Source organism: Kryptolebias marmoratus, linkage group LG20, assembly GCF_001649575.2.
Source record: "Kryptolebias marmoratus isolate JLee-2015 linkage group LG20, ASM164957v2, whole genome shotgun sequence".
NCBI classification, from domain to species: Eukaryota; Metazoa; Chordata; class Actinopteri; order Cyprinodontiformes; family Rivulidae; genus Kryptolebias; species Kryptolebias marmoratus.
In genome coordinates, this window is record NC_051449.1 from 4822987 (window position 1) to 4850840 (window position 27854).

The following is a 27854-nucleotide window of genomic DNA, read 5'->3' on the forward strand; positions in this document are numbered from 1 at the left end:
CAACTTTTAGTTGATCGGAATTAAATCCGGGATCGATTAATCTGCTCGGACTGGCTCCTTTTCTTTGCTCAGACCTGAATAATCGAACCGGAGTTCTCCTGCGTCGATGTCCGTCGCCGCCGTCCCGTCCTTCTGCTAACGCGTCGGGACCAGACTTCGGGCTCAAACATGTTCTTATCCGCGGCTGTTCGCTCTGCTGTGTCGCGGACGGTATGGAGGGGATGTGTTTGCGCGCTTGCGGATCAGATGTTGATGCTGCTTTCTGAAAGCTGGAGAGGAAGTGGTTTGACTCTTCACAAGGACATGTAGCTCAGGCCGCTAAGCTAGGCTGGGCTAAGCTAGGCTTTGCTATGCTATGCTAGGCTAGGCTATGCTATGCTAGGCTAACCAGTGTTGTGTGACTTTCCAGCTAACTTTTAAACACTCGCCAGATAAATAAACCGTTTTAAGGACGAATTTATCTGCTATTGTGATCATTTTCTTTATATTAACTATTACCTTGAGTTTTCTATGTCAACTGAACCTTTTAACCACGGTAATGCAAAGGAAATTAACTTATTAGGTAGCAGGAATGATTATTTCTACCTGTCTGTAGTTTATTATTTACATTTAGGTGGTTAAACTATAGCTTAAAATGATAAAACTATCTATTAACGACTGAATTAAAAGGTCAATAATAGTACAGGAATATCTTTATAAATGTTCAAATTTTTTTAATTTACCTGAGATTTGGTTTGTTATTTATCAAATTTTACATTTCAGTTAGAGAAATGAGACATTCACATTTAACATAATTATTTTTATATAATTTATTTCCATTTAACCTCAAGAGTTCAAACACAATATTTCTTATACGTTTGCAGCTTTATTCTTTATCAAACGTTTGCATGGAGTAGATATTTCAGATATTTATGTTTTTTTAAATTAGATATTGGTCTACTTTTTATTATTTCTTAAAAACCTGCTGTATCGGCATCATTTTAAAGTAAAATATGGATTTGTAGTTTATATTGACTGATTATTATTTAGTTAAATAATGTTGCAGGAGGTCATCAGACCTTCTGCAGGCTTTTGGGATATATTTTTAAAGTATTTTAGTGTTTCTAAACTTGTTATTCATTCACATTCTGTCTGTGTTTCAGGCCAGGCAGGTCAGGGGTCTGCACCGTTCTGCTGCACGCTCTGGAGCCGGAGGCGTCTTTGTGGTGAGTGTTTTAATATTTTTTTTAATTAAACATCGATACTTAGAACTCTCTAAAGACCCATTTTGCTTTGCTGAAGCAGCTTAGGACAATAACCTTCTAAAACCAGACAGTTTTCTGTTAACGTCTTTATTTATATTTGACTCTCTCCACGAAGAGCCGCCTGTGTCTCTGCGGACTTTTTAAGCTCACAGGTTTCTAAGTTTTGTAAAGACGGCTGGATTTTCTAACAGCTTCAAGCTGCTTCACGTTGTTTCGGTTTAATTTCTAACTCCACCGCACAGAAAAAAAAACATTCACACAGGTTTGGGATGCAAATCATCGTGTCGAGCTTCTTCTGGGGTTGGACCGTGGCGCCTGCTTCCTCTCTGGGCTTTCGCCGCCCCTTTGAGATCGTTTATCGTTTATTCTCAGACCTGCTGCTCGCACACGTGGTCCACTAAAACCCATAAACTCTGTTTGTGTTTCAGCACCGAGACACCCCCAACAACAACCCCGACACGCCGTTTGAGTTCACCGAGGAGAACAAAAAGGTGAGCACCCGTCTGTCATCTGTCCCCACCTGCATACGGGCGGTTTGATGTGTGTTTGTGTAAACTTATAAATGCTTCACAGCAATTACAGGCACGTTTCGCTACTAAACAACAAACATTTCATGCGTCACAACATGAAGCGGTTTTATAAGAACATTTATTGTTTGTTAAAGGACTGAGGCAGTTGACGTCTCTCTTTACGTTCCCCGTAGAGAATCCAGACAATCCTCTCGATGTACCCCGAAGGACACAAGCAGGCGGCCACCATCCCCGTCCTGGATTTGGCCCAGAGGCAACACGGATGGCTGCCCATCGCCGCCATGAACAAGGCAAAGTGATATCTCAAAAACCTTTTTTAGTTTTTTTCCAGGACATTTCGCTCTTTTCATTCCATAAGAAGAAATCTTCCTTTTCAGCTAACCCTGTTTAGTTCAACACAGTGGTGCATGTTTTTTGGCTTTATATCATTTATTTTTTGTGGCAAAACACCTATTATTATAAGAAAACTGTCTTCAGGTTTCCTTGAGTTCATAATAACAGTTAAACTAAGTTCACAGAAGCATGTTGATCTTTTAGCTGCTTCCACGCGTCCAGCGGTGTCCGGTCCTGGTCCTGGAGGCTCACCGTCCTGCTGGTTTAAACAAGCGAGGGATTAACGGATCTGATGAGCTGCTGAGGAGCAGAGAAACATCTGAAACATGCAGGACGGTGGCCTTCCGGAAGCAGGATTTTCACACGCTCGTTGCTTTCTCCCACCGGGCTGCAGATTCTCTGTTGCTGTCTCGCCGAACTGTGTGTTGGTGGCCGAACGTTTTGAACGTCCCTTTCTTTAAAAACCGCAGCTTATTGATATAATTTCAGGGTTTCTTTCATTTTAATTTGAGACCTTAAAAAGCCCCAGATATGTCCGTTTTAGGTCTTTAACTACATTTAGTTGCTTCTTGTGTGAATGTTTCTTCGTTAACCGTCGTCGTCCATTTGTTCTGCTCCTGAAACTTAAATCGTAACGTTCTCTAAAAGCCCCTGAGACTTGCAGAAACCCTGGATTTAATCTGGAGTGCAGCTTTGAAATGAAGAGAAGTGGATCTGAACCAGTTTCACAACAATAATCTATCATCAGTGTGTTTTTGACACCTGGACGTTTGCTTCTGATGGTCGAGACGAGTTGGAGACATCTGCTCAAAACGCTGCCAACGACTGATTTAATTGTCTCACAAGTTGTTTGGAACATCTTCAAAAGACTGAGAGCCTCTGGGACTCAGGTGAGGAATAGGGAACCCCTCGGCAAATGTTTTAGGACGTTTTGGAGACTCCATCTTAAATGCTGTTCGCCAACAAGTCGCAGCAAAGTGAGCTGCTACCTTAAAGCCGTGACAGCTGTCAAAATACGGGATTTTTCTGCATTTTTCACTTGAATTTTTAATCATCTGTGATTAAAAACAACCACTAAATACGCACAATTCTCTACTGAACGTCTAACATAGTTTGTAATAAATGAGCAAAATCAGCAGTCGGGTTTTGTTGCCAACAATTACGAGGCGTTTGTTTACAGCCGAGCATTAATGAGTTCCCTTCAGACGGTCGATGTCGAGTCGGTAAAATAATCCGGGATGTAAACGGAGTCAGAGGGAGAACGATGGAGTCAGAGAATGACTTCCCGGGCGGGAAGAGAGAAAGTGAAGTTCTTCTGGGGAGGAAGTTGAGCGATGGAGAACGTTAAAGCAAAAGTTGGAGCTAAAATAAGATGAATCTGAACTCCAATGGGAGGATTTCTGTAACAGGGAGGCGAGGAATATTTGCCGTTTTCTTATTCTTACAAAAAACCCGATGAGTTTGAGTTAAATTAACCCAGAATGATGATTTAATGATGGAGAAAACGTGTTAAAAGCATCAAAATTCAAATCAAAACACTGAAAATGTGCATATTTTGAGAGTCATTATGGTTATAGTCCCTCTGATTTCTGTCTCCGGCTTGTCTGAGTAAACTCATGAAGAAGAAGTGAATGTGTCTGTAACAGACGGATGAATCCTCCATGTTTTCTCGCCGCCTGAACTTCTCCTGTTCGTTCTCCTTCAGGTTGCCGAGGTCCTGGGCGTCGCTCCGATGAGGGTGTACGAAGTGGCGACGTTCTACACCATGTTTCAGCGCCAGCCCGTGGGGAAGTACTTCATCCAGGTCTGCACGACGACGCCGTGCATGCTCTGCAACTCCGACAGCGTCCTGGAGGCCATCCAGAACAAACTGGGTAAGGGCGAAACCAGCGAGGGGATGAAGATCCAGACGGTCGTTTTATTTTTAAACAAACACAAACAGGACAGAGTGACAGTAAAACCAGCGCAATCTTCCTCTGTTTTCCTTTCCGCTGGGAGCTCGTTAAGACCCCGAACACGTTTGCTGCGTCTCTCCGCAGGCATCAAGGTCGGAGAGAGCACCGCCGACAACATGTTCACCCTGATCGAGGTGGAGTGCCTGGGCGCCTGCGTGAATGCGCCCATGGTTCAGATCAACGACAACTATTATGTGAGTCCTCCTCCTCTCCTCTTCCTCGGGTCAAACTCAGATCCGACCCTCCGGTTTGGGGCCGATTGAGTCTTTATCTCTTATTCTGCTTTAAAAAACTGAGCGTATTCAGGAAGTATTCTGGTGACTCTGAAGTCAAGAAAATCAACTTTTAATTTTCTCTGTGACCTTTATTTTGACGAGGAAAGGGCGACAAACTCGCAGCCAATCAGATAACAGCGAGCCTGCTTTAATGGACATCCTTTTTTTTGTATTTTCTTGTTGTTTCAGAGTTAAATGTTAGCAGCTGTGTGATCAGATGTTTGTTGATGGCTTTAATGGATCTTGATAAAATGTTTAACTAAGAAAAAATCAAATAAGAGATGATGGCAGAGAGTAAGGCATAGGAAATAAACGCTAATGTGTCTTTAAGTTCAACCTATTTTACTTTGTTTATTAAAGTCTGTTTGTTATAAACTATATAATGTCACAGGTAGGAGGTATTTGATATTTCTATATGAAGGATTTGACATATTACGTCTAAAATCAGTTTTTTTTTCAATAAATACTGATTGAGATAGGCATTTAGCGAGCACCCCTAGACAACATTAACGGGTTTAGATTAAAACCCGAGTCAGGTGGAAACGCCCGCAGAGCCGAGGCCGGACCCAGCTCGGTTTTAGGAAACGTTTCCACGCCGTTTCAGCCCAAACGACCCGATTAGTGACCGAACTCCAATAAAAGCGAGATGCGGACACTAAAGTGAGCTGAGGTGCTTTTTTTACTGCCAGCAACAGAAGCCGGGATGGAGTTTTATCGTTTCAAGTAACTAATCAGCAGCCCGGAACGTAGACGATCCTTGAAAATAAGATAAGATCCTCCTGGTTTACAGAAAGGCTCGCTTTATATCGACGTAAGAAGCTATAAACTCCTGCCAGGTTATTAGAAATACTACCAAGATAAGAGGTAAAAAAGAGCATTTAAACTGGAACGAGTCGTAATTCTAAAACAGACAGATTTGGGCATTTAAAAGCTACCGGATGCTAACTAAATAAAAACATAAAAAGTGCTGAAATAACAATTAGATATAAATTATTTAACACAGTCCTGACCTTCTCAGTTAGGACCTAAAGCTGAATCGAACTAACAGTGAAAGATGATTTTATTTATTCATTTATTTGTATGTAATGTGCTTTATTAAGGCTTTGGACAGGATGCGTTTAGTCAACAATTTGAGGAATAATTAAGTTTATTTTAGTTCATTTTTAATGCAGTTGTCACCCGTTTGACTCTACTTGTCCTTCTCTTTGGAAATGTTTTTTTTTTTAAACTGGTTGTTTGTAATAAATAAAAACGTAACGGGTAGTGCACTAATTACGTTAATTTTGTCATTTCTGCGCACGTTTTTAGTTCCGTAAGTCGTCGTCGTCTTATTATGAGTCTTTCCTCCTAAGAGCTGTTGCTCATTTGGGCTAATTTTTAACTTTTATTTTTATTGACTTTCGTTAAAAGTGTCACTTCCTGTCTGACTGGAGGAAAAAATGATGGGAAGTTAATAAATTAGACTGAGAAACAAGTGATTTTAGCTCCTTTTTTTCCTAAAAGAAATTACACTTTTGATATTTTACCATCACGAGAACTGGAGCAAACACAATTTAGGCTTAATAGCTTTTAATTTATTTGAATGAAATGTCATTTGAAGCTGAAATAAAGAAGAGAAAGCCGGGAAACCTTTTTTTTTTATTATTGGCTTACTGAAGAAAATAGGTTGAAACTTAGCTTGTAAAACAAAATAAGGGTTTAGTTTTCAGAGATTTTCAGTCTGTTCTGACTTCAGACTCGTAAATAAATGCTCTAAAAAATATTTAATATTTAGGACACATTACAAACTAGAGCCACAATAAAGAGATTTAAAAATAAAATAATAAACAGCTAAGACCGGCGTTAAAAATGTTTTTGATTCAAGAGATTTGGTCACTTTAGGTGGTCAGGATTCCTTAAATATTTGATTTATTTATGAGCTATTAATTAACACTCAGTTACAAATAGGCTGGGAACCTTTTTAGTGTTTGTTGTGACGGAGAAAAGGTCTTTATTCGTCTATAAATGACTGACGTCTGTTCGTCCGCAGGAGGACCTCACGCCCAAAGACATCGAGGACATTATCGATGAGCTGAAGGCAGGAAGAGTCCCGCCACCTGGACCGAGGTTTACAGATTGTTTACATTTCATCTTTTCCTCGCCCCGTGGCGTGGATTGGCTCGTTAATTTTGGATTTAATGTCTTGCAGGAGCGGGCGTTTCTCGTGCGAGCCTGCAGGCGGACTGACTTCCCTGACCGGACCTCCTACGGGACCGGGGTTCGGCGTAAGACCGGACTTGTAGACGCTGTCGTGGACACTTGATCTGAATTCTTGTGAAAGGATTTTGACCCCTATGCTCTTACGTATTGTGTAAATAAAATGCTCATGTACCTGTTGTGTTCCTGTGAGTGTGTCACAAGGATTATACACGTCCATTATGGCTTTCAGCAATCATTTTATGACTTTTTTGTGTGTAAAATCTTTACTAGGTACCTAAAAACTGGTCAATTTTTTTTTTGGAAAGTGTGGCAGCCATCCTAAATTACTCACTATTACCTACACTTTGAAATAGCAGCACATTCTTTAAGGAAATATATATATTTTATTGTAAATGACTGCCACAACATAATCGTTTATCTATGAAGCTAATAGATTACAACAGCACTTTTAAGCCTCCAGTAATAATAGGTTAAATAAACACCTGTGGCAAAGAAGCAGATCAAATAGTTGCCCAACTTTAGTTGTGATGAAATGTTTATTGGAAGAGAAAGCATTTTTCATAAGATTTACATAACAGAACTGGCTTCAAGTAGTCTGAATTTAAAGTACTAAATGGTCTTAAAAGAGGGTGACACCTTGAGTAAAGCATAATAATACACTGAGTATTTTTAACACTTTAAAGCACTCAAAAGCGCATTGTAAACAAGCCTTAAATGTACAGAGTCCACAGCTTCCTGGCTGGGTCGCCCCTCCCCCACCCCCAACCCTGCTCTGCAACAATATGCGCCGCGACGCATGCGCACTGAGCGCGCCGCGATGCAAATGTCACTGCGCAACAAATTCAAAGCTGACTCATACAAAGAAATGGCGGGCAATAGGCGACAATTAACGCCGTCGGGTTGCCGCTGACGCGTCGAACAGATCGCGCAGCTATCGCTCAGGCGGATTAAATAAGAGAGAAATATAAAAATAAAAAAACGGAAGCACCGTTACCCTCTTTTAACCCCCAGGGGCCCTTGATCTTCGAGAAAGTTCCCACTGACCGCAACACAGCAGCGGAAAAGATGACGTCAAGCGGCCATTCCTGTTCTCCCTCTCCCGCTCCTGTCAATCCGAGCTCGCGCGCGGCCAGAAGCTGAGCATGCCGCCGGCTTGCGGATCGCGACGAGCCCGAAGGTTACCGCAAGCGGCAGAGAGTGCGGATTTACCCGCAGAATAGCGCCTTTTTTTTTGACACAGGGCCCCCCTCTTCCCCTCCCCTTCCCCTCCCCCTCCCCTTCCCCCATCTAGGAGCCTTCACCCCAGCAGACTGGAGACCTTATAAGCTCGGTGGGGCTCGGGCGGTCACGTGACGCGCGCCTCGGCCAATGGGAGCGGCGCTCGCGTGTTTTGCTGGGCTTTTCTCGGAGACAGACGAACGAACGGCTGGGATGTTTTCAAAAGCGGCGATGAGCGTCACGCAGCCGTGGGCCACGGTTTAACGTGCGATATCTCAGATAAAAAACAACAACAGTAATAATATTTATAATAATAATAACAACAACAACAATAATAATTAACGGCTTCAGAGCTCGCCTCTGCCTGGACCCGGACCCGTTTTACAGGTAAGCGCTACAAAATCGTAGAAGAAGGGGAAAAAAAATCGTAGTTAGCCGTTAAGCTAGCTTTTGACGTCAACTGAAAATGAATGTTGTGTGTTTTTGCGTGGGTTCGGGTGTAGTTGCGTGCCACGTGCGTTGCACACACCGAACAGTTTCTGCCCGGTAACGTATTTAATATTATGGTTTAATGTTGCTTTTTTGTTCGTGGGGGATCCGGAGCGGGCGCTTCGGCTTCGGTGGCGGCGGTGGGGGGGAAAGGGAGCCGAGCGGATCCGAGCCGAGCGGAGCGAGTCGCCCCCAGATCAGCCGGCGGAGCCGCGGCGGGGCTGGAGCCGCTGGTGGAGGGTGGGACGGCGGAAGGGGGCTGCAGTCAGTGGGCTTTTGTCTCAGGGCTTTGTGTTCATTTTTTTTTAACCATCTAAAAAAACGACGCGTGGACTCGAGTCGCCTCCGCTGTTTTTTTTTTTTTTGTGCCACGCAGCAGCTGCGCATTCACGTGCGATCCCATCATTATTTAAAACAGTTTTTAAATTTTTTCTCTTTAAATCTGCAGCCTAAACGCATCCAGTCTCTTCCCTGTGAGCGACACACATCTGATTGTGGGTGGTGTTGTCTGCAACCACCCAAGCCACCTTTTATTTACAATGTTTTGTTTATTTTTTTCCTCCTTTCTTTAGATAATTGCTGCCTAATCTAGTGTGAGATATGATTATGATTTGTTAAGACACACAGGGAAGTCTCATAGCCCAAGCAATTAGGAGCTTTCGCCTCCAAGCCATTGACTGTGACATCTTGGGGGTGTGTTGCCCTGACACAAAAGCTGCTTGTTTTCATACGGATGGCTGTGCAACGACCAAACATGACACCGAAATGAGCAAAACTTACACATATAATCATGTTACAACCGAGGTCAAACACGACCCGATGGTTTTAGATGCACGCATGCACAAAATGAGCCCACTAAAGTCAACGTAGCTGTCAGAAAAGGCGATGTTTCTGTCAGAGTCGTTGGCAACAATTACGAGCTGTTTGTTTACGTCCGATCATTACCGAGGACACACAGATGGACGTCGGGTCGGTTAAAATAATCCCCCGGATGCGAACGGAACCGAAAGGAGAACGGTGGAATCAGAAGAAAGAAAGGTGAAGTTCTTCTTCTCCTGAGAAGAGACGGCGACGACAAAGAGGAGCTTTGGGGAGGAAGTCGAGCAATGAAGCGAACGTTGGACCGTAGACTCTTAACGGGAGAATTTCTGTAACTCATCGCCAAATTTAGGCGAGGAAGATTTGCTGTTTTCTGATGTAATTTTTTTACAAAAACCATGATGAGTTTAAGTTGAATTAACCCCCAAACCATCACCTAATTTAATAATACGAGTTACGTTAGAAGCAAAAATTCTGGGTTTGTTTTATATAACACAAGAACAGTTCTGTCTTATAAAAACACATTGGCTATTATTAGTTGTGTTTTCCAGGTTGTGGATAAGTGTGGAAGAAGGAAAACGGAGCATGGGAGAGGAGAACATTAGTGTTTCCAGACTGTTCGATCTAATCTGCTTTCTAGGAAGAAAAAAAAACAAAAAAAGGAATATATTGCTCTTTTGTTTTCAGTGCGACTGAAAGATGTCAGCATCTTAGTTGGCTTTGGGGCCGCACTGTTTAAAAACAAACAAACCGACATTTTCCTGAGTCCTAACCTAAACCAGGTGTGGACATCAAGACCGCGGAGCGTCTGTTGGATTAACCTGAAATATTCTGATGCAGAACATTAAACACGACGGCCTGTGACGGTTAAATTGCGCTCTCCGATACTTTAAAGACGATAAAGTTGCGATAAATATAAAACATTTCGTCTCTCTGTGGGATCAGATCAACGTTACTGATTTTACAGACTGTTAAGTTTTATTGAGAAGGTCCTAAAACACTGGTTGCTTCCTGGTACTCGTCTTTGTGTACAGTTCATTTTATTTTTAATGGATTTCAGAGCAATCAGACATTTAAAAAAAAAACCCGGTCAGTTACAGGAAATGTTTGGAATTGGGCAAGAAAATTGGCCAAAATTGTTACAGAAAAATCAACATTTGAGTCTAAAAATGATGTGATTTTACAGTTTTGAAACGTGGCTGGTTCCTGAACGCTAATCTGGAGGATGAAATGTTGCTTTTATGTCAAAAAAACACACCCATATCTCTTAAATTCTATTTAATCTTTGGGATTGCATCAATGAAACTGGTAGAAGGCAACAACGTCGTCATACGTCTGTTTTCTCTCACTGAATTCACATTTTTGTAGGTTTTAAATAAATTACTACAGGAGGCTAAAAGGTTGGAGGTTTTAAAGCTAACTTCATTTACTGCACATCCTAAACCAGATAAAAATGAGTTTAAAACCTCCTGATTTGACTTTTTGAATCCAAACAAACATTTGACGAGCACCAAGCTTCGATTTACGACTCGTCTTCGAGACGATACCCGTAAACACGAGAGAAAAATGTTAATCGGAGCCTCGGCCGTGAAGGAAACCGTTGGCTGGGTCTCCTGAATGGGGCGAATTATTCTCACATTAGTTCGACGGCGCTTCACGTGAAAGGATTGTTTATGCTGCCGGGGACGACGGTCCCGTTTCTGGAGTTATTAAATGCGGCGAGGATTTCAGGATGTGGCTTCCTGGTTTATTTCCTGTTTTGCCGTATACGTATTTTTAGGATTGTAACGTTGCAACTATTATCCGAGTAACTCGCTACGCAGTAAGCGGCGTCTGCCCGCGCTTTCTCTGCTAGTATTATAGCATTTTATTAAATCGACTCAAGTTATTTATGGTCTTTAACGGGGAAAAGTCAAAACAATAACACATAAATCCACCATATGATCCAGACTTTTAGTAGGTGCTAGTCCCGAGGGGAGGACAAAGGTCAATATTATTACATTTTTTGACTAGTCTTGTTTAATTTAAGAACCGACGGCTCTAAATACTGGTTCCTTTTGGCGTTACATTCAAATCAGAGCGTTGGGCGGCACATTTAAAGCAGAACAGGAGTAATTTGTTAATAATTACCGTGTGTTTTAGTTTTTATTTCATCACTGAAAGGCCAGGGTGTCAAACTCAGCTACACAAAGGAGCCAAAATTAAAGCCTGGTCCTCGCCAAGCGCCAGTCTCAATCAATATTTATTGGAAAAATACACAAGTTAACCCTGGTTTTAGACGTAATATGTCAAATCCTTCATATAGAAATGTCAGATACCTTACATATGATCCATTCAAGCAGCTAAGAAGCCATCAACAAACATCTGATCACGCAGCTGCTAACGTTTAACTCTGACACAAGAAGAAAATACAAAAAAAAAAAAAAGAGGACATCCATTAAAGAAGGCTCGCTGTTATCTTATTGGCTGTTTGTTCGATCGGTCCCATTTGACGTCCTCTGTCACCCTTTCCTCGTCAAAATAAAGGTCACAGAGAAATGAAAACTTCATTTTCTTGGCTTCAGAGTAACTATCGCAAGGAGACTTCACTAAATACGCTCAGTTTTATAAGCTAAATAAGAAGCGAAAGGGAGGTCAGATCTGATCATTTAAATGTCATTTTGGGGGCCGCATAAAATGTTGCGAAGGACTGAATCTGACCCGCGGGCCATCAGTTTGACACGTGCTGTTTAGTGTTTCTACAAACCAGGAAAGAGCAGAAAATATAATTAACGCTCATTTCGATTTTAGACCTAAAAAACGCGTTCCTGTAGCGATAAAAACAAATCCACTTCCCCTCAGATCAGAGTCTTTCGATCTGACCCGTCGCTCCGAGCGCCGCGGACACGACAGAGGAACAAAAGACCTGTTTTAGATCCGAGTCAGGCTGGCATGTCCTGGGAACTAGTTTCAAAGCATTAAGGCGAAATGTTCGTAAAGAACAGAAAATTAATAACGAGCAGAAAGTCCTAATCTGCTCATCTGAAGCTTCGGTTCATTTCTTTGATTATTTCTAATAAAAAAACACATTTTTTCAACTTTTATTTGACATTTAAATAAATTCAAAGTGAATAATAATTTTACGCTTTTTTATAAGACAGGCGTGTGACCCGTGTCAGCAACGTGACTCACAATGACCATTTTAATTCTTCGTCTCTGAAGCTTCAAAACGATCCGTAGTTTGTTGGAATTTTGGGGATTTATCACCTGGCAGCAAGCTGGTTTTGTTCACGAGATTTTTATTGGTCTGGAATGACGTCGTTGGGAATTTCGGCCCTATATTTAAAAAGAGGAATCCCCGAGCCTAACAGTGAGGCCAGACGTTACGCGAAGGGATTTCCTGGCAAAGAAAAATGGTCGGTTTCAAAGAAAAATAAAAAGATTAGAATTAAAAGGTTAATTTCTGAAAACATCGCTGTTAGAAAACTTCAACTTAAAGGTAGATTATGAAGATTATTTGGTGTTTTAGGTCCTGGACGGGTCGCACGCGTTTTGGGCGTCTACGTTTAGATGTTACTCTCTGGCTGATGGACAGACTTTTATTCCGGGTTAAATTCGGCGCCGCGGTTCTACGATTGCGGACAGATGTGGAGATGTCCGCGAACCACTTCGGCTCGTCTCGGCTTTGTGTTTGGGGTCATTTAGGCTGGTTAGAAAGCGAACCTTTTAATGAACGTTTTAATTAGAACTCAGAGTCTGACTGTGTGCAGAAGGCCACAACAAACAAAGCTTCTGACTGAAAAGATGGAGCAGGAGCGCTGTTGACCCAAATATAATCAGAAGAAGAAGAGCCAAACCAGACATGGTCATCAAGAAGAAGAAAGACAGAAAAGCCCCTAAAGACCTGGAAACTGAAGTTACAAAAACAAACGCATAAAAGAAAAACAAACCTAACTATAAAAGTGACTGTATGGTCAGTTTTTGGGCGTGAATACAGAAACCATCAGATACTTTATGACTTCTCTGTGCTGTAAACCAGACCTCCTTCATCCCCGGCTCTGTTGGACTATAGTTGACCTCCTAAAGTTGCTTGGAAATGGGTGGACTTTCAGTTGCAGTCTGATTTCTGAGCAACCAGCAATTTTTCTCCAGCTCCGTGTAGAAACGCGTGCACAAGGCTCTCCCGAACGTTAGTTTTTCCTGTTTAACTTCCATCCAGACAATGGCTTTCAGTGCTTGTCCAGGTGCTGGACATTTTTAAAATAAATTAAGAATTTAAGTGACTTTATAAATTATGCAAGAGGGGAGAAAAAAAAAGTCTTATTTTGTCGTGACATGTCAGGTCTGAGGAAGGTTATCGTAGTAAAGGGTTGGACTTATTTATTTATTTGGTCGGTTTAATTTGTTTTCTGACGTTTTCAGAAACGTGCAGTCTGTTTAATGTTGGGAAATGTTATTGGGTGTTAAAACTGTCATCGCGAACACGTCTGAAAGGTTTGAACAAAGTTGGATGCAGCTTGTGATGTTGATCAGATCGCAGCAACAAAAGCAATCTGTTTGGTTAAGAAGCTGTTCAGACGGACATACGGGGACGATAGTTTGTGATGTTTCCTTCCGTGCTTGTCCTTCTGTTGCCTATTCCTTCAGCTGTTGTTTGCCACAAGCTGGTTAAAATGCACATTACTTTCACGTTATTAAAATCTCCTCCCAGGAACGGTTGCATATTCGATGAAAGCTCCGTCTCCGTTTCGCCGCTTGTTGCTCTGGCGCGACCTAAACCTTCTGGAAGACGTTGCAGTACAATAAATTCCCATCCTGTCAGTTTCTGCGTCCATCGGCTCATTTTGTTTTTGTTTTTGTTTTTTCCCCAACACGCGCACTGTAGTTCTCATCCCGACGGCGGCGAACGGACACTGTCTCGGCGTTCCAGGTGGGAACTTTTCGTCAAAGCGTCGATCGCGTCCGCAGCTCGTTTCCGCTCGTCTCCACGCTGATGGCCCAGCCTGGCGTAAAGCACGTCTCTTACGTCGAGTGGCAAACGTTAAAAGAGTTGAGCAATTTCTTCTGAATCATGAAAATACCCGTTTGCCTCTCCTGAAGGAACATCGTGAATCATTCAGTCTCTGCAGCTATCAGCAACCATAACTCACTCTCTGATACGCATGAAGTGAATTTACACTTTCCTTTTATTCTCTTAAAGGTTTATTGTTCGTGTGAAATAAAAGCTTCTTGTTCTGAACGTTTGAGGGCAGAAATGTCCGCCTGTTTGGTGTCGCTCCCAGCTGTCGCAGAAACAGATTTATTTTTATTTTTTGGCCGTTTTGGGAAACTTAAATTCTTCGATCGCACCCTAACGTGCAGACAGATTCGCAACAACCTGGCGTCCCGCCGATCCCTGATTACGTCATGAAAATGACACGAGCGACGCGACGGGAGGGAGGACGTGCGCCCGAAGCGGCGAACATGCACGCAAACAAAACAACAACACCGTTTCTGTTAAATCTCTGATTTAACTCCTTTTTGGAGCTTTTCCTTAGTTTTCTGTCCGTGTGGGAAACACGGCTCCCCAGACAGACTATAAGCCTCTTAGTGATTACAGAATTGACCAAGGTGCTGTAGCGCAGGAGCAATTATGTAAGCAGTTTCCTCTTCGGACGGTGTACGCTTCAGAAAATAGACTTTCACTGTCGTGGCTTTATTTCAGATTACATGCATTTTTTATTTCTCGTTTTTCTGTCCAAATTACCACCAGTGTGAATGGTCTTAATTTACTGACACTGACAGGTTTTGCTCTGTGCGGTTATTTTATTTAAGTGATCGATCCATTGTTTTACAGAAAAAACGATAACGAGGAGGCGACACATTACGTTCCTTCCACGATAAACACGTTTATATTAAAACTGGTATTTGCTGAGTGCAGGTCGGCATTTGTCGAACACTTGAGATCGTTCAGCGTAACTCTCTGAATGCGTCTCCGACCTCCCGTGCACGTTTCCAACGGAAACTTTGACGGGAAACTAATCGAACGGTTCCGTTTGTTCTGCACGATTATTTGTTTACTCTCTGCTGTCGCTATTAAAATAAGAAAATGAAGAAAACTGGAGGAAGAGAAAGTGTCGAGCAACTTGTCAGTCCTTGTTCTGGGTAAAAAGAGGAAGAGTTTGCTGTTAGTGGAATAAAATGTGTGTGTTTTAGTGACTGAGTGAATAATAAGAGTTAAAGGTTGATGTGTCGCAGCAACACGACAGGTTTGACTTCAGGCTGTCTCTCTGAACGCAGTTCCTCTTTTTCTGTTTTGAACCGAATCTTCAGGGAAAGCCCCCAAAACTGTCAATTTTTTTTTTGCTTTCTTTGAACCCGTTTTAAGGCGGCGGCAGCAGCAGACGGTTCCTCCCGCTGCCTTTTTCTCTTTCGCCTCCGCTCGTCCAGCGCAGCGGCTCACAGGTGCCGCTTCGCCTCCAGCCGATCCAGGGACCCGAGCGCGCCTTTCAGAGGCCCTGTGCGTGCGTGCGTGTGTGCGTGTCAGGGGCGGAGCCTCCCGATTACACAACATGTTGCAGGCCTTCGCCAGCAGCTGAACGTGTGCAGAACGTTGTTGTCTTTTTCTTCATGTGGCGTGTTGAGTTCGTGCTCAGAGAATCCGCCATGTGCTTCTGAAGGCTGGCAGTTTGAGAACCTGCGGCTGTCCTCCATGACTGCAGGGGTGTCACGATTAAAGGGAGAAGACGGGTCATTAAATGTTCAATAATTAATCCTCAGAGGTGCCTTTTAAAAAAAAAAAAAAAAAATTTTTTTTTGGTGAATGAACAGCGAGGGGTAATGACGGCGCCTTCGACTTGAAGGCTGGGAATGTTCGACAATGAGCGCGTTCGCCTTCTGCTTTCATTTTACCGATGCCAAGGAAAGCGGTCACATCCTGTTTACGTTGGCTCTGTTTGTGGCCACGCTTTCTGAAGTCAGACAACCCTCCTCCGGCTGGAAAACAAAATAAAAAGCTTTTCACTCAGGACAGGACAGATTGAACGGTTGTTTCTCTGAACTCTGTGCTTGTTTCCATTCAGAGCTCTAAGCTGAGAAACGACACGGAAACATCCGAGCCCGCCGTTTAATCCGTAATCCAGCAAAAGACTTTTAATACACTCAAACAAAATTACTCCCGACATGGTTCATGATATCGGCGTGAAAGTATTTGACGTTAACAGCACCGTAGATTCGTTACGACTGGCCTTGAATGTGATTTTTGGGGATTTTAAAATCTAATATAACAAAAACAGGACGTTTATGGATCAAGTTGGTCGTTGTTGAGGAACTCATCCAGAGTTTTGATTCGTACCAAAAGGTTAAATGTCAACATTTGTATTCTTTTTTTTATTGTCCTGCTCGTTGTAGAGTAGCGTTGAGAGGCTGACCAGCCCACGCTAACTGATCCATCAGCCTCCGTGGCGAGCCCGCTGTTGTCCCGCCTGCTAACATGCTAACTCTTGCAGCTTGTTGCAAACAGCGTCGCAGAACGGCGTCGCCTCGGAAAGAGAGGTCTGTCTCGCTCCTCCTATAGGCGACCCATAACTGACTGACTGAAACATTTTTATTTATTTGTTGATTTAAAGTTCAGGTCCAGTGACGGAGGGGAGACTGCAGGAACACGATGGAAACATTTAATGTTTCTGACACCACGACTGTAAAACACCCTGAAACACATTTAGCTGTTAGTTTTATTAAATAAGCCACAGTAATGGCCGACAAACACAATTTATCACTCTTTTGTGATAAATATTCATTTTAATATATATTTGTCCTTGTCTCACAGAGTGATTGATGCAGATTTCAGGTGGACGCTATTTATTGATTTCTTCTTGCTTCACTTTCGTACAAATAACCTCCAACACGAAGGTTTATCTGTTAATCTACAGAGGTTAGTGATGTAGTTCATCTCCTGGTCGTGTTTGGAGCTCAAGAGTTTTAGTTAGTTTTTTAACTTTTTATAGTAGGTAACATACATGCATGCCTCATTCAGCAATTTATTGAAACATTTCTTAAGTGTGACCTAAAATGAGAGTTTTTATTTGACCGGTTGTAAAAGGATTTTAGTTGATTGGTTTTTACAATTTTATCTGCAGAATATTCTGTCTTTAAAGCTCATCCTGCAAAGTTTAAAAGGCCTTGACTTGAAAATATGCGTTTTTTCCTAAACGGCACGTCTCGTGACGAGCTTCAAAACCACAAATGGAGTCCGGCGGCTGACTAAGAAGGGCCTCTTCTTCCTCCCGAGCCCGAGCTCCGGGACGAAGCGTTCATCCAGCATGCCCTGCACCTCGTTGATTCTGCGTCGAGAGTTGTTGACGTCAGAAGTGCTCTTCCTCTCAGTGACGGAGCAGAAAATGTGCTCACGCCAGGCAGATGTAGTCTAAGGTGCCAGGAAGTCAAAGGCATGCATGAAACAGAAAGTACTTCCTGCAACTGGAGTGCTGAGGCCAAAAACAGCTTTGTTTTAATATTCTTATCAGGAACTCGGTCTTGTATCAGTGGTGAACCATGGAGTGTTTGACTCTGTATTGTTTAGTTATGTTGTTTTTTTAAAACCTGAAAGCTAAGAACCCGTTTACTCACTTCTATCATTAGTCTAGAATAAGCCATCTCATAGAATAAAATCCTTTAAAAAAGCAGAGTGCATAAATTGCGTCTAAATTAAGTCGAGCTTGAATAGGTCACATCTGTATATTTTATTGGCTACTTCGATTTCATGGAAAAGTTACACGGTAGAAACCATTTCTGCAGCAAATCTACCATAAAAGCCCGATTGGAGGTTCTGGAGAAATGTTTGTCCTTCTGGAAACTTCTCTCTCAGACCATTGTTGGAACGCCGTTAAATTGGATTTATCATTTATCTTCCGCGTGAAGTTTTTAGAAATCTGCTCTCTCTGACGTAGCACAGAGACATCCTTTTTATTCCAGGAGGAACACGGCGACAGCGTGGCGTGGAAATCTGTTCGGTTTGTGTCGTTGCAACTTCAGGGCAGCCGTACCTGAGCAGCTCGGCTGCGTTTACCATCCCCACGTCACATTTCTGACCAATCACACATCAGTAAACCTCTGCTAAGAAAACATTCTGCCTAGAACTTGTCGATCGGGCTCTCGGGGCTCTTAGGAGAACAAAATTACTTCATTTTGGCCTCACAACTGCGTCAAGGAGAGAGCAGGAGTCTAAATCCAGCTTCAGAGTGACCATTGGGTTCTTAGTCACCTCCATGATTAAGGACCTTCTACCCCGACTGTTGTGATTGGCTGGGCCGCTCTAGGAAGAGTCCTGGTGGTTTCAAACTTCTTCCATTTCCGGATGATGTAGGAAACTGTGCTTACTGGGACCTTTTCTGTACCCTTCACCAGATCTGTTACATGCTGCGGTCCTGTCTTCAGACTTCATGGCTGGGTTCGTGCTCTGACTTTTACGGTCGACTGTGAGACCTTATTTAGGTGTCTGCCTTTCCAAATCGGGTCCAATTCGCTGAATTTACTACACGCGGACTCCAATCAAGTTGCGAAACCTCTGAAGGGTAATCAGTGGAAACAGGATGCACCTGAGCTCAATTTTGAGGGTCAAGGCAAAGGCTGGGAATACCTATGTAGATGTTAGATTTTGGCTTTTTTATTTTTAACAAATTGCAAAAGAAATTTAAACTTTTCTCACTTTGTCATTATGGGGTATTGTCTGTAGAGACTTAAGGGGAAAAAAAATAATTTAATTAATTTTGGAATAAGGCTGTAACATATCAAAATGTGGAAAAAGTGAAGCTGTGTAAATACGTTTCAGTCCTTCAGCTGAAGTACACCTTCGACTATCAATTGGCAGATTAACAGAAACGCTTCTAAAAATAACTTTGATATTTGAGTCTTGCTTTAAGCACAACTACTGGAACATCTGTTTGCTCACTCTTCTGTGAATTCCTCCCAGTGTGAAGATGATGCCCTTTTTTTAAATTGAATTTCCACAGTAGCCTCACACAGACCTGCTCGCAGACGAAGCCGTGGTTCTGACACCGAACCAGCCGCCGCGTGTTCGGGCCCGGACTGGCGCCTCATCGAGCCTAATTGGATGCGACAGGCGTAGATGGAGTCGCGTCTCGGGCGACGTTGATAAAAAAAAAACCGACGCAACGTTTTTCGAACCGCGTCCAGCCAGTTGCTCATACGCAACACCGCAGATGGAAATCCCTGTGGCTCTGACACTTGGCGAGCTGCAGAGGTGTTGTTTTGTGTCGTAGGTGTCTTTTTTTTTTCTTTTTTTTTTTTTTTACCTTTTTAGAGGTTTGGTTGCTGCACACAACTTGTCTTGCATCGAATCGAGCTGCAGGTGAAATTTAAAAGGCTCAAACTCTGCTCACTTTGCGTAAAATGCATGAATCATATCACTTTTCTCCCTTGCATATTAGATAATTGCTTGTAAATTGGCATTGTGACAGTGTGTAAAAATAAAACGCAACTGGTTCTAATGAATAGCTCCAATTCTGCAGCATTTTGTTGAGTCATGTCTTCACGCCGGTGGTGAATATAAGACCAAGACCCACGCCTCGGTTCTAACCTTTGCTCTAATCCTTCCCTCATTCCCTCCCCCTTCTTGTAACCTATAATCAGCAGTAAAAGCTTCATTGTTCCCGTCCTCTGCTTGGCTATTTGATCATTAACCTACATTCAGCGTCCGTCAGTAGGCTTCTTGGAGCGTTCAGATCCTGGGACCACTTCAGTGAGTCGGCGTTCTAGCATTGATGTCGACCGTATCTGTGCATCTCTCATACAAACATTGGGCCATTTTATGAGCCTTTTTTTATTATTTATGTGTGAGCCATGCGCCGAACCTCTCCCCCTCCTGTTTTTTATGGATGCTTTTAAGTGACGGACAAGGCTGTAAAACTTAGCATTCAGTCGTGCACAGAAAATACACTTTTGACTCCAAATTAGACAGTTTGTGGTGTTTCATAAGCTGAAAACCATCACTAATACTTCTACATCAGAAGCATCAGGATCACTGACAGCGACGGTTAACTCAGTAACGAACCTCACCAGGTTCAGTGATGTATTCACAACCTTTTTTTCCCTCATACAGTAAAATGTTTGGATTATCAGTTCTGTTATTGCCAAAAGAAGTTCACGATTTTCCCATACGGCAAAGAAGCCAGAGCTTTTCATGTTTTCCCAGTGACTGGGACCGAACTATATAAAGCAGGGGGGGAAAGAAAAATAAATAAATAAAAACACTGGGAACGAAGGCCAGACACGCTGGTTGGAAGAGGCATGTTTTGTCTGTCTGCGGTCGGGGTAGTGAGCGGTGAGCGGACGCCTGGAGGCATCCGCTGTCTTTTGCTGTTTGTTTGTCCAGGCCGAAGAAATGCCCCGAGTTCAGACGAGTTGGTGACACGAGGAGGAGAGCCGCACTCCCTCGGTTCTTTAAATGTTATGCCTTTGAACTTGGTGGGCAGTCGTGTCAAAAGCACGCCTTGTCTGTGGTCTGAGGACAAAAATAGTAGAAGAATGCTATTTGTGTGACTTTCCCTCCATTTGTTTTAAGAAATATGAAGATGAATTTGCCCGTGTGGTATTTCAGGCGTGTCTCGTAAATCAAGATAATCCTTTGCTTTGGCGAGAATTACTTTAAACCAGTGGTGGGCCGTCAGGGATATATTAATTATATTTTGTCCATTTATACTTATTAAATAATTCCAAATGGTCTGTCCGCTTCCTTTCATAGCTTTTACCTCTGGTTGCGCTGCTTCTAAAAGTGTATTTTAAAAGCATTTAACTAATCACATTTCAGCCTTAATTTGTAGAAATCTGCCTGGAGGCCTTCACAATCAGTTATATGTTCCCTGTAGCATAAAATAAGCATCAAAATGTTGCTTCAGCCAATCAGATTTTGAGTTGGCGACACCAAGGCGCCTCTAGCAGGCGTCCGGTAATGCCAGCGTATTCGCAACCTTCTGATTGGACAGCTTAAGCATGCTAGCCAGAGCTAGCAAACTGCATCTGTGGCTGAAGGAGGAGAAGAAATGGATTGGGTGGCAGATTTATTGGCGAAACCATTTTGAAAACTGACTTTTCAAGGAAAGCTGGACCCTGTTGGGGAAGGTCGGGCACCTCCGAAGCTCGCGAGCCCGTCACAGTTGGCGTTAGCTTTGATGGCGACAGAAAAGGACTTCCTGTTGGAACTGAAACACAAGAATAATCTGTACAACAGAGTAATTAAACTCTTCTTGAGGAAAGAAAGGAGGATGGATTTTGTGGACAGGTAGTCAGGATTTTTGGCGAGTAATAATATTTAAATTTTATGAGGTTCTTACTGATGCTTTGTTTATGTGTGTGGAACTTGTGAACCCCGGTTTTGTTCCTCCTTTCTGGCTGCAAAAGTTATCTATCCACAATGCAACGGTTCTCTATACTGCTTTTCTGCATAATAAGATGGTTTTTATACCCATAAAATGATTATCGAGGGGTGAACTGCGCGGCCCGCCGCTGCTTTAAACTGTAAATACTGAACCTGAAATCACAGACTTCAGTCGGTGTCTCACTGAGCTGCGACACCGTTTGAGTCGTTGTCTCCAAAATGTTATGAAAACTAAACTCGTCCCGGTTTAGTTTTCGTAACTCCAGAGCATCTGAGCTGTATTCTGACTCCCAGATGTACCGGTCTAACCCTGATGAACAGTGATTATTTAAAAAAACTGGTCCAAATCCGCCTGGCTGCCTAAGGTAACCACAACGTGGGCAACAAAATAAAGCGCACGGCCTAGGATCAGTTTCTCAAGCCGTGAACACAAAAACAAGCCACGATTTTTATAAATCGGTTGCTCAGAAAGCAGTGGCACGGCTTGCTGGTTGCAAACTCAGCTCAGTGAGACTGAAACAGAAAATCTGCCTTTTTTCTTTTTATTCTGAGTCTTTGACACTCGTAAACCCAGCTGGCTTTAAAAGCTTGTTTTGTCTGTGTGTTTGTGGTCTTTTTTTGTTTGTTTTCTACTTAAAAAAAGAAGAGGGAAATTGCTCAGCAGAGTGGACACAGTTATTGTATTTAAAATTTTCTGGCATCAAATCTGACCTAAAATAAAACTGAAGTAAAAATGTTTTTTTTAATTTTAAACGTAGAGATTTCAAGGAGAATCAGCTCCTTTCTCGCTGTCGTTTCTTCCTCTGGCCGTCTCCCTCGGCGGTCGGGCCTTTTGCGTTTGGCTTTGTCCTGCTTCTCATTACGCAGTCAGGGTAGGAAGAGGAGGAGGAGGAGGGCGACGAAGGCTGGGAGCGACTGTGCGGCTGAGTGAGACCTCCCCCATCATTTAGCCTGGTAGCAGAAGGACCACCGTCACGTGACGGGCTGTTTATCGCTGCAGCAGGCGTCGCGGGTCTCCTTGAGCGCGCTGCAGACTCGCCTGCCTTCTATTGTCGTCTTATTTCCTCGTTTCTTTTCATTTAATCCGGCTCACGTCTGCATGGAGCTCAATGCTAATCTGGGGTTGTTGTTTTTTGTGCATTCGTTGTACATGCAGTCATAAGTACAGCCACATGGGAGCACGGGGAGGGGGGGCACATGTATTTTCCACATGTTGTGTGTGCGAGCTCATGGCAGGCAGTACTTGGAGTAATGTTTCTGCGGCTGCTGCTGGGGGCGACATACTCTGCGAGCTGCGTGTCGGGGGCTCGGTGCTATTCTTAGCCCCTCTTCCCTCCCTGCCCCATCCTGCAGTCAGTGGATCAGGTTACCGTGCTGCTCGTACGCTCTTCCTCCATCCCAGCCCCCCTCCTCCTCCTCCTTCTCAAACCGCTGCGCTCACACGAGGACACGCACCGACGCCCAATCTGCTGCCAGGGCCAACGTGCTCGGCTCTGTGGGGAAACTGTTGTTGTTGTTGTTGTTCAGGAACCAGCGGCGTTAGAAAGCGGGAACATCGGGTTATAAATAAATGCAGACACATCTGCTCCTCAGAAGAAACGGCCCTTCTTCCAGGAGACGCAGGATTTCACCCACCGAGCCCCCGCAAATAAAACCGTTTATAATTAAAGCGTAAAAACACTGACCCGTCACGTCCAGGTCTGCATTAAAATCGTGTCCTCCGGCTCTGATTTCAGGTATTGAAAATGGAGCTGAGTGTTAAACTGACGAAGATGATGCAGAAAAGAAAAACATTCATGATCGACGGCTTTAAATGGGCTGAATTGTCTGCATCTCTGACTGAAAGCTTAACGTCACATTTTAACATTTCTTTGTTTTGATTTTTGAACAGAAGCCCCTAAATTAGGAAGCTGGATTAAAAATAAAAAAGTGTCATTTAGCTTCTAAATTGACACTGATAAACAGTAAATCATCCAAGTTTTTAGGTTGCTGTTCCTGCAATTTATAAACCAAAATGCCCAGTTTTGATCAGAAAACGGGTTATTTTGTTATATAAATGTAAACTTTAGCTGGCGATCAGGGTCGCACCCTTCGTTTCCCATCATCCTTTTCACCTTTTTTCGGCCCGATGTTAAGCGGAGTGGATAATTGTTGCCGTTCCTCAGTTTTTAACTGGGCGGCATCCAGTGCCAGAGTAATCATAGCTGCAGTCTCCATGAACCGAAAGTAGCCAAGGTTTGATCTGGGCTTGAAACGGCCCGAGGTTAATGGCGGAGCTCGTGGAGGCTCACGCAGCCCCCCGAGCCGCTCGTGAAACTCAGCGAACGTGAGTGCCAAACTGGCCGGTGCCCAAATACCTCTGTAATTATAGCCGCGGCCTCCTCCCCTGTACCTGGGCCAGATTGGACTTCTGTCAGCGTTTGTTTTTTGATGTTTTTTTGTTTTTTTTTGGTTCGGTCCTCGGCCTGTCCCGTACCGCTTTAATACACTAGCTTTACAGCCACATGCTTGCTTTCGGCTGGCTGGATGACAGCTTCTCTGCGTTTCCTGCTGCCTGCTGACTAACGACCGAGCGCTCGCCAAGCCGCCGGCCTCAGCTGGGCAGTGGGGCCGCGTGGAGGGAAAACTCAAACCTGTCAGCTCAGCTTTAACACTCAGGATCATCTCAAAGTTCCCTGAGGAACACAATGTTGGGATTTCTTACACCGTATTCTAGGGTGACTTTAAGTGTCCCCCTTTGTCGTTTTAGTTTGAGCCACAGTAGCAGTAGTAATACTTTATAATACCAACATACTCTCAAATAACATCATTTGCTAGTGACATTTTAGGAGGGATCTTTAGAAAAACACAGTTTGTAAGGGGACATGTAGGGACAGGGTCTTTCCTCACATCAGAGGACAATTGGGACAACCCCTCACTTGTGTCATGGCCAACTAGATGTATGATTACGCAGAAGTACCTCTGAATATACTTTTAGGTCACATTTTACCAACATTTGTTTGTCCTGTAACAATAGACCACCCAGTTGATGAATTGGCTTAAATCTTATAAAAATTAAACTAGACTTTGCTGAAGGATCCATCGGAAACGTTTCTTTTTATTATCAGAGCTGTGTTGTTGTTGTTTTTATGCCGCTGTTTTAAACATTTAGTTGCGAGTATTTTGGTTTTATCATAAATTCTGACTAAATTAACCTCGTACAGGTCCTGGGTGAGTGTGGGTGTTCTTGTCGGACCCGTGCAGCCGCAGCAGCAGCGTGTCGTTGGATTTTATTTCACGCGTGGCAACGACGCCGTTGTTTTCTCTTGTGTTGTCGTCACGTTTTGGTTCTCAAGTCCGAATCGGAGCGCAGCGTTTTACTTTTGTCTTTGGAGCCTTGTAGGTTAACGCGTTCAAGCCTTCGTTATTCTCGCATGTGCTTCACAGAAAGTGCTGCAGTTATTATTTTAATTTTTATTTTGGGGGCATTAGGAGAAAGACACAGAACCGAAAGGCTAAATAAGTAAAGATAAATAGTTTGTGTTGACAAACAATGGCTATTTTTTGTGAAAGTTGAGTGGAGTTTTGAGCAAAAATACAATTTTTTTTTGAACATTTGAACATTATTTATATATACTTTTTTAACTGCGTACACATTTATTGTTGTAATGAAAGGTGGGCATTCATGTAATTGCCTCTGTGTGTTGGTCAATTATCCATCTGTCTGTTAAAATAAATATCATGAACCACGGAAACTCTCAGACAGCAATCGATGGATGTTCAGCTACAACTGATCACATTTTGAAACCAACCCATATAAAAATGGCTGCCACAGCTAAGCTAATCAATCGTAACTCTTTCAGTTTTACAGATGTTTGCCTAAAATAGTTGCCGACTGTCATTCCCAACACATTTTAAGCACTAAATGATCCAAATTGTTCTTTAAAGCTTTAAAACTGCTGAACAGAATGAGAAATGTTATAGATTAGAACTTACCCTTTATTTATCCTGCTAACCTAATGATAATTTGGTCTCCAAAGAGGCAAATTTAGTCTTCATGGAGCATGTTTCGCTTGATTTTTAAGTCGCATGTTAAAAAAATTCACAGCTTATAGTATTTCTAGAAGTCTTTAGAAGTTTTGATTATGTAATAAAACGTTTAAAATCACCAAGAAGTGTCTGGAATAACAATTTTTGTGAAAGTTTAGAACTATTTTTGTGATTTATGACCTGTAAAGTCCTGCTTTTTACTGAATACACTAAACAAACAAACAAACAAAAAACTAGTCATCTGTTCTTAGAAGAGTAAATGTCACCTATAAAATTTAAAAAGCTGTAAGTTGAGTTCATATTGAGTAATGGGGCTCTAACAGTCGTCGTGGCTTTTTCTTCAAAACCGTCTCTTCGGTTTCTTATTTTAGAACAGGGTTATTGTGGGTGCTTTCAAAACAAAGAGGAATGTTTCTGTGTGAGAGTAAAAAAAAAAAGGAAGCAGGGAAGGTTCATTCAAAGTACTCGAGAATCGAGTCCTGCGGCTGAAAATGACAATCGCAGGCGTCGTGATGACGTTCAGCTGATTCTCGCCTTTTCTCCAGGACGTGTAGGAGCCCGCGTTGCTCCCCCCCCCCCCTGCTGGTTTTCTGTCACGAGCCACATCAGAGAGCAGCGCGGTTACGCCGATGAGTGTGTCGTAGTGACGACGTGCAGAGGGGACGTTTTCCTGTCAGAGATGGAAGAGTCCCTAAAGCTGTGATTCATGCCGCCTCGTGTAGCCGTTTCCTGAGTTTTCTTTCAGGTCATTCTGCAGAAGTGCAATGGAAAGTTCAATAAAAATCCCTGACTGCTGATCTGCTCACACGAGCTGCCACTTCGCTCCTCTGCGCTGAACGTGTAACGTAAAAACGCTCTGCTTTCATGCCTTTCCAAGCCTCTTCTGCTCTCGCTCGGGTCTGAGATTCACTCGCCTCGGTCGCCTGTTCGGACGGTTCTCCGGGGGAGTTCAGGTTCTTCCTCATTACTGTTGTCTTCTCCTCCCAGGTGCATGATGAACCGGCTGTGCAGTAGGCGTCTAAGCTAGTCAGGTGCTGCACCATGGCCAAACCTGGGGGCGACCGAGATGGAGCCATGGTGGATAAGCAGTCGGGGAAGAAGGTACGTAAACCCCACTGCACTTCACATCTGATGGCAATGTTTCAAATTATTTATTTCTCTTTCTAATTTCTGGTACAATTAAATTCATTACGTGTTTATAATAAAACAAAATTAGAGAGCTTCTCTTTTTGTTGCTGGATATTTAATAAGTGGCTCCAGGTTACCGAACAGAGGTTTTTCCATCTGTCAGTTTTCTTTCTGATTGAGTGAGAAGTGGGGGACACCTGCTCATGTCTCCACACAGAGACAAACGAGACAGGACGCATTCCCACCAGCCCCGTTCAGTCCGCTTTAATCGAACTCCAGTTCGTTTGGGGGAGGTGTGAACACACAGTCGAACTCTGGTACGCCTAAAACCCCCAGATCTCGGTTCGATCGAAGTGAACTCTGGCGCGGTTTGGATGCATATGTGAACACAAGCGGACCCGAGACCGCTCCAAAAGCAGGAAGTGGACTGCAGCACAGGGCCTTCTGGGTAAATACAACCAAACCAAACGCACGTCTCTACCACTAGCAGGAGAAATGGCTCCTGGTTTGTTGGCACATGCACCACAGACAAAACAGAAATCCTAAAACTGCTCAAATTTGACGCCGCTCCGTTTTTGTTCATTTTCCCAGAAGAAGAAAGTCGTGCTCAGTGTCAGTGAACCTGCGAGCTGTTGCGCCACCTCACGTGGCGAGAGGAGTCATCCTGTCAGGATCTGCAGCTCTTCATAGTGCGAAAGTGAAGTGGCTGGGATGAAGACCACGATCTACAAATCTCGGGACATGGTCCTCAGTCGAAAAAGGGTGGACGGCTCTGTCCGGGTTGAGACGTGGGGGGTTTGAAGTGTCTCGGGGTTTCGTTCATGAGTGAGGGGAAGGATGGAGCGTCGACAGGCGGATCGGTGCAGCTTCTGCAGAATTACGTATTCAGCACCGAGCCGTTGTGGTGAAGAAGGAGCTGAGCTGCGAGACAAAGCTCTCCGTTCACCGGTCGGTTTGCGTTCCTTACCTCACCTGTGGTCATGAACTTAGTGACTGAAAGAACGAGATCATGGACACAGGCGGCCGAAATGAAGGGCAGCTGGGCTCTCCCTTAAAGACGGGGTGAGTTCAGTTATCTGAGAGGGACTCAGAGTCGAGCCGCTGCTCCTCCACATCCAGAGGAGCCAGGTGAGGCGGGTCGGGCATCTGGTAAGGATGCTCCTTGGACACCTCTTTAGGGAGGAGAGCCGGGCATGTCCAACTAGGAGGACACCCTGGACAAACTGGAGAGACCATGTCTCTCTGCTGGCCTGGGAACACATCAGAATCCTCCCGGAGGAGCT

General features: G+C 43.4%; 2 protein-coding genes across 3 annotated transcripts in view; both read left to right on the top strand.

The window, feature by feature from the left end:
• The first annotated feature begins 55 nt into the window (after window positions 1–55).
• On the top strand, window positions 56–6712 carry ndufv2 (NADH:ubiquinone oxidoreductase core subunit V2). The gene is made up of 8 exons (XM_017411161.3): window positions 56–210; window positions 1143–1205; window positions 1673–1735; window positions 1948–2064; window positions 3813–3981; window positions 4147–4256; window positions 6367–6443; window positions 6526–6712. Exons 1-8 carry the CDS (start codon window positions 169–171, stop codon window positions 6617–6619), a joined length of 735 nt encoding a protein of 244 aa, XP_017266650.1. The 5' UTR covers window positions 56–168; the 3' UTR covers window positions 6620–6712.
• Window positions 6713–7939: 1227 nt separating this feature from the next.
• ankrd12 (ankyrin repeat domain 12) overlaps window positions 7940–27854 on the top strand; it is a 39141-nt gene continuing 19226 nt past the window's right edge. For both annotated transcript variants that reach the window (XM_017410909.3, XM_017410910.3), the window contains exons 1-2: window positions 7940–8141; window positions 26431–26544. In XM_017410909.3, coding sequence (XP_017266398.1) covers window positions 26485–26544 — 60 coding nt within the window. In that variant the 5' untranslated portion in view covers window positions 7940–8141; window positions 26431–26484. The remainder of the gene's footprint in view (window positions 8142–26430; window positions 26545–27854) is intronic.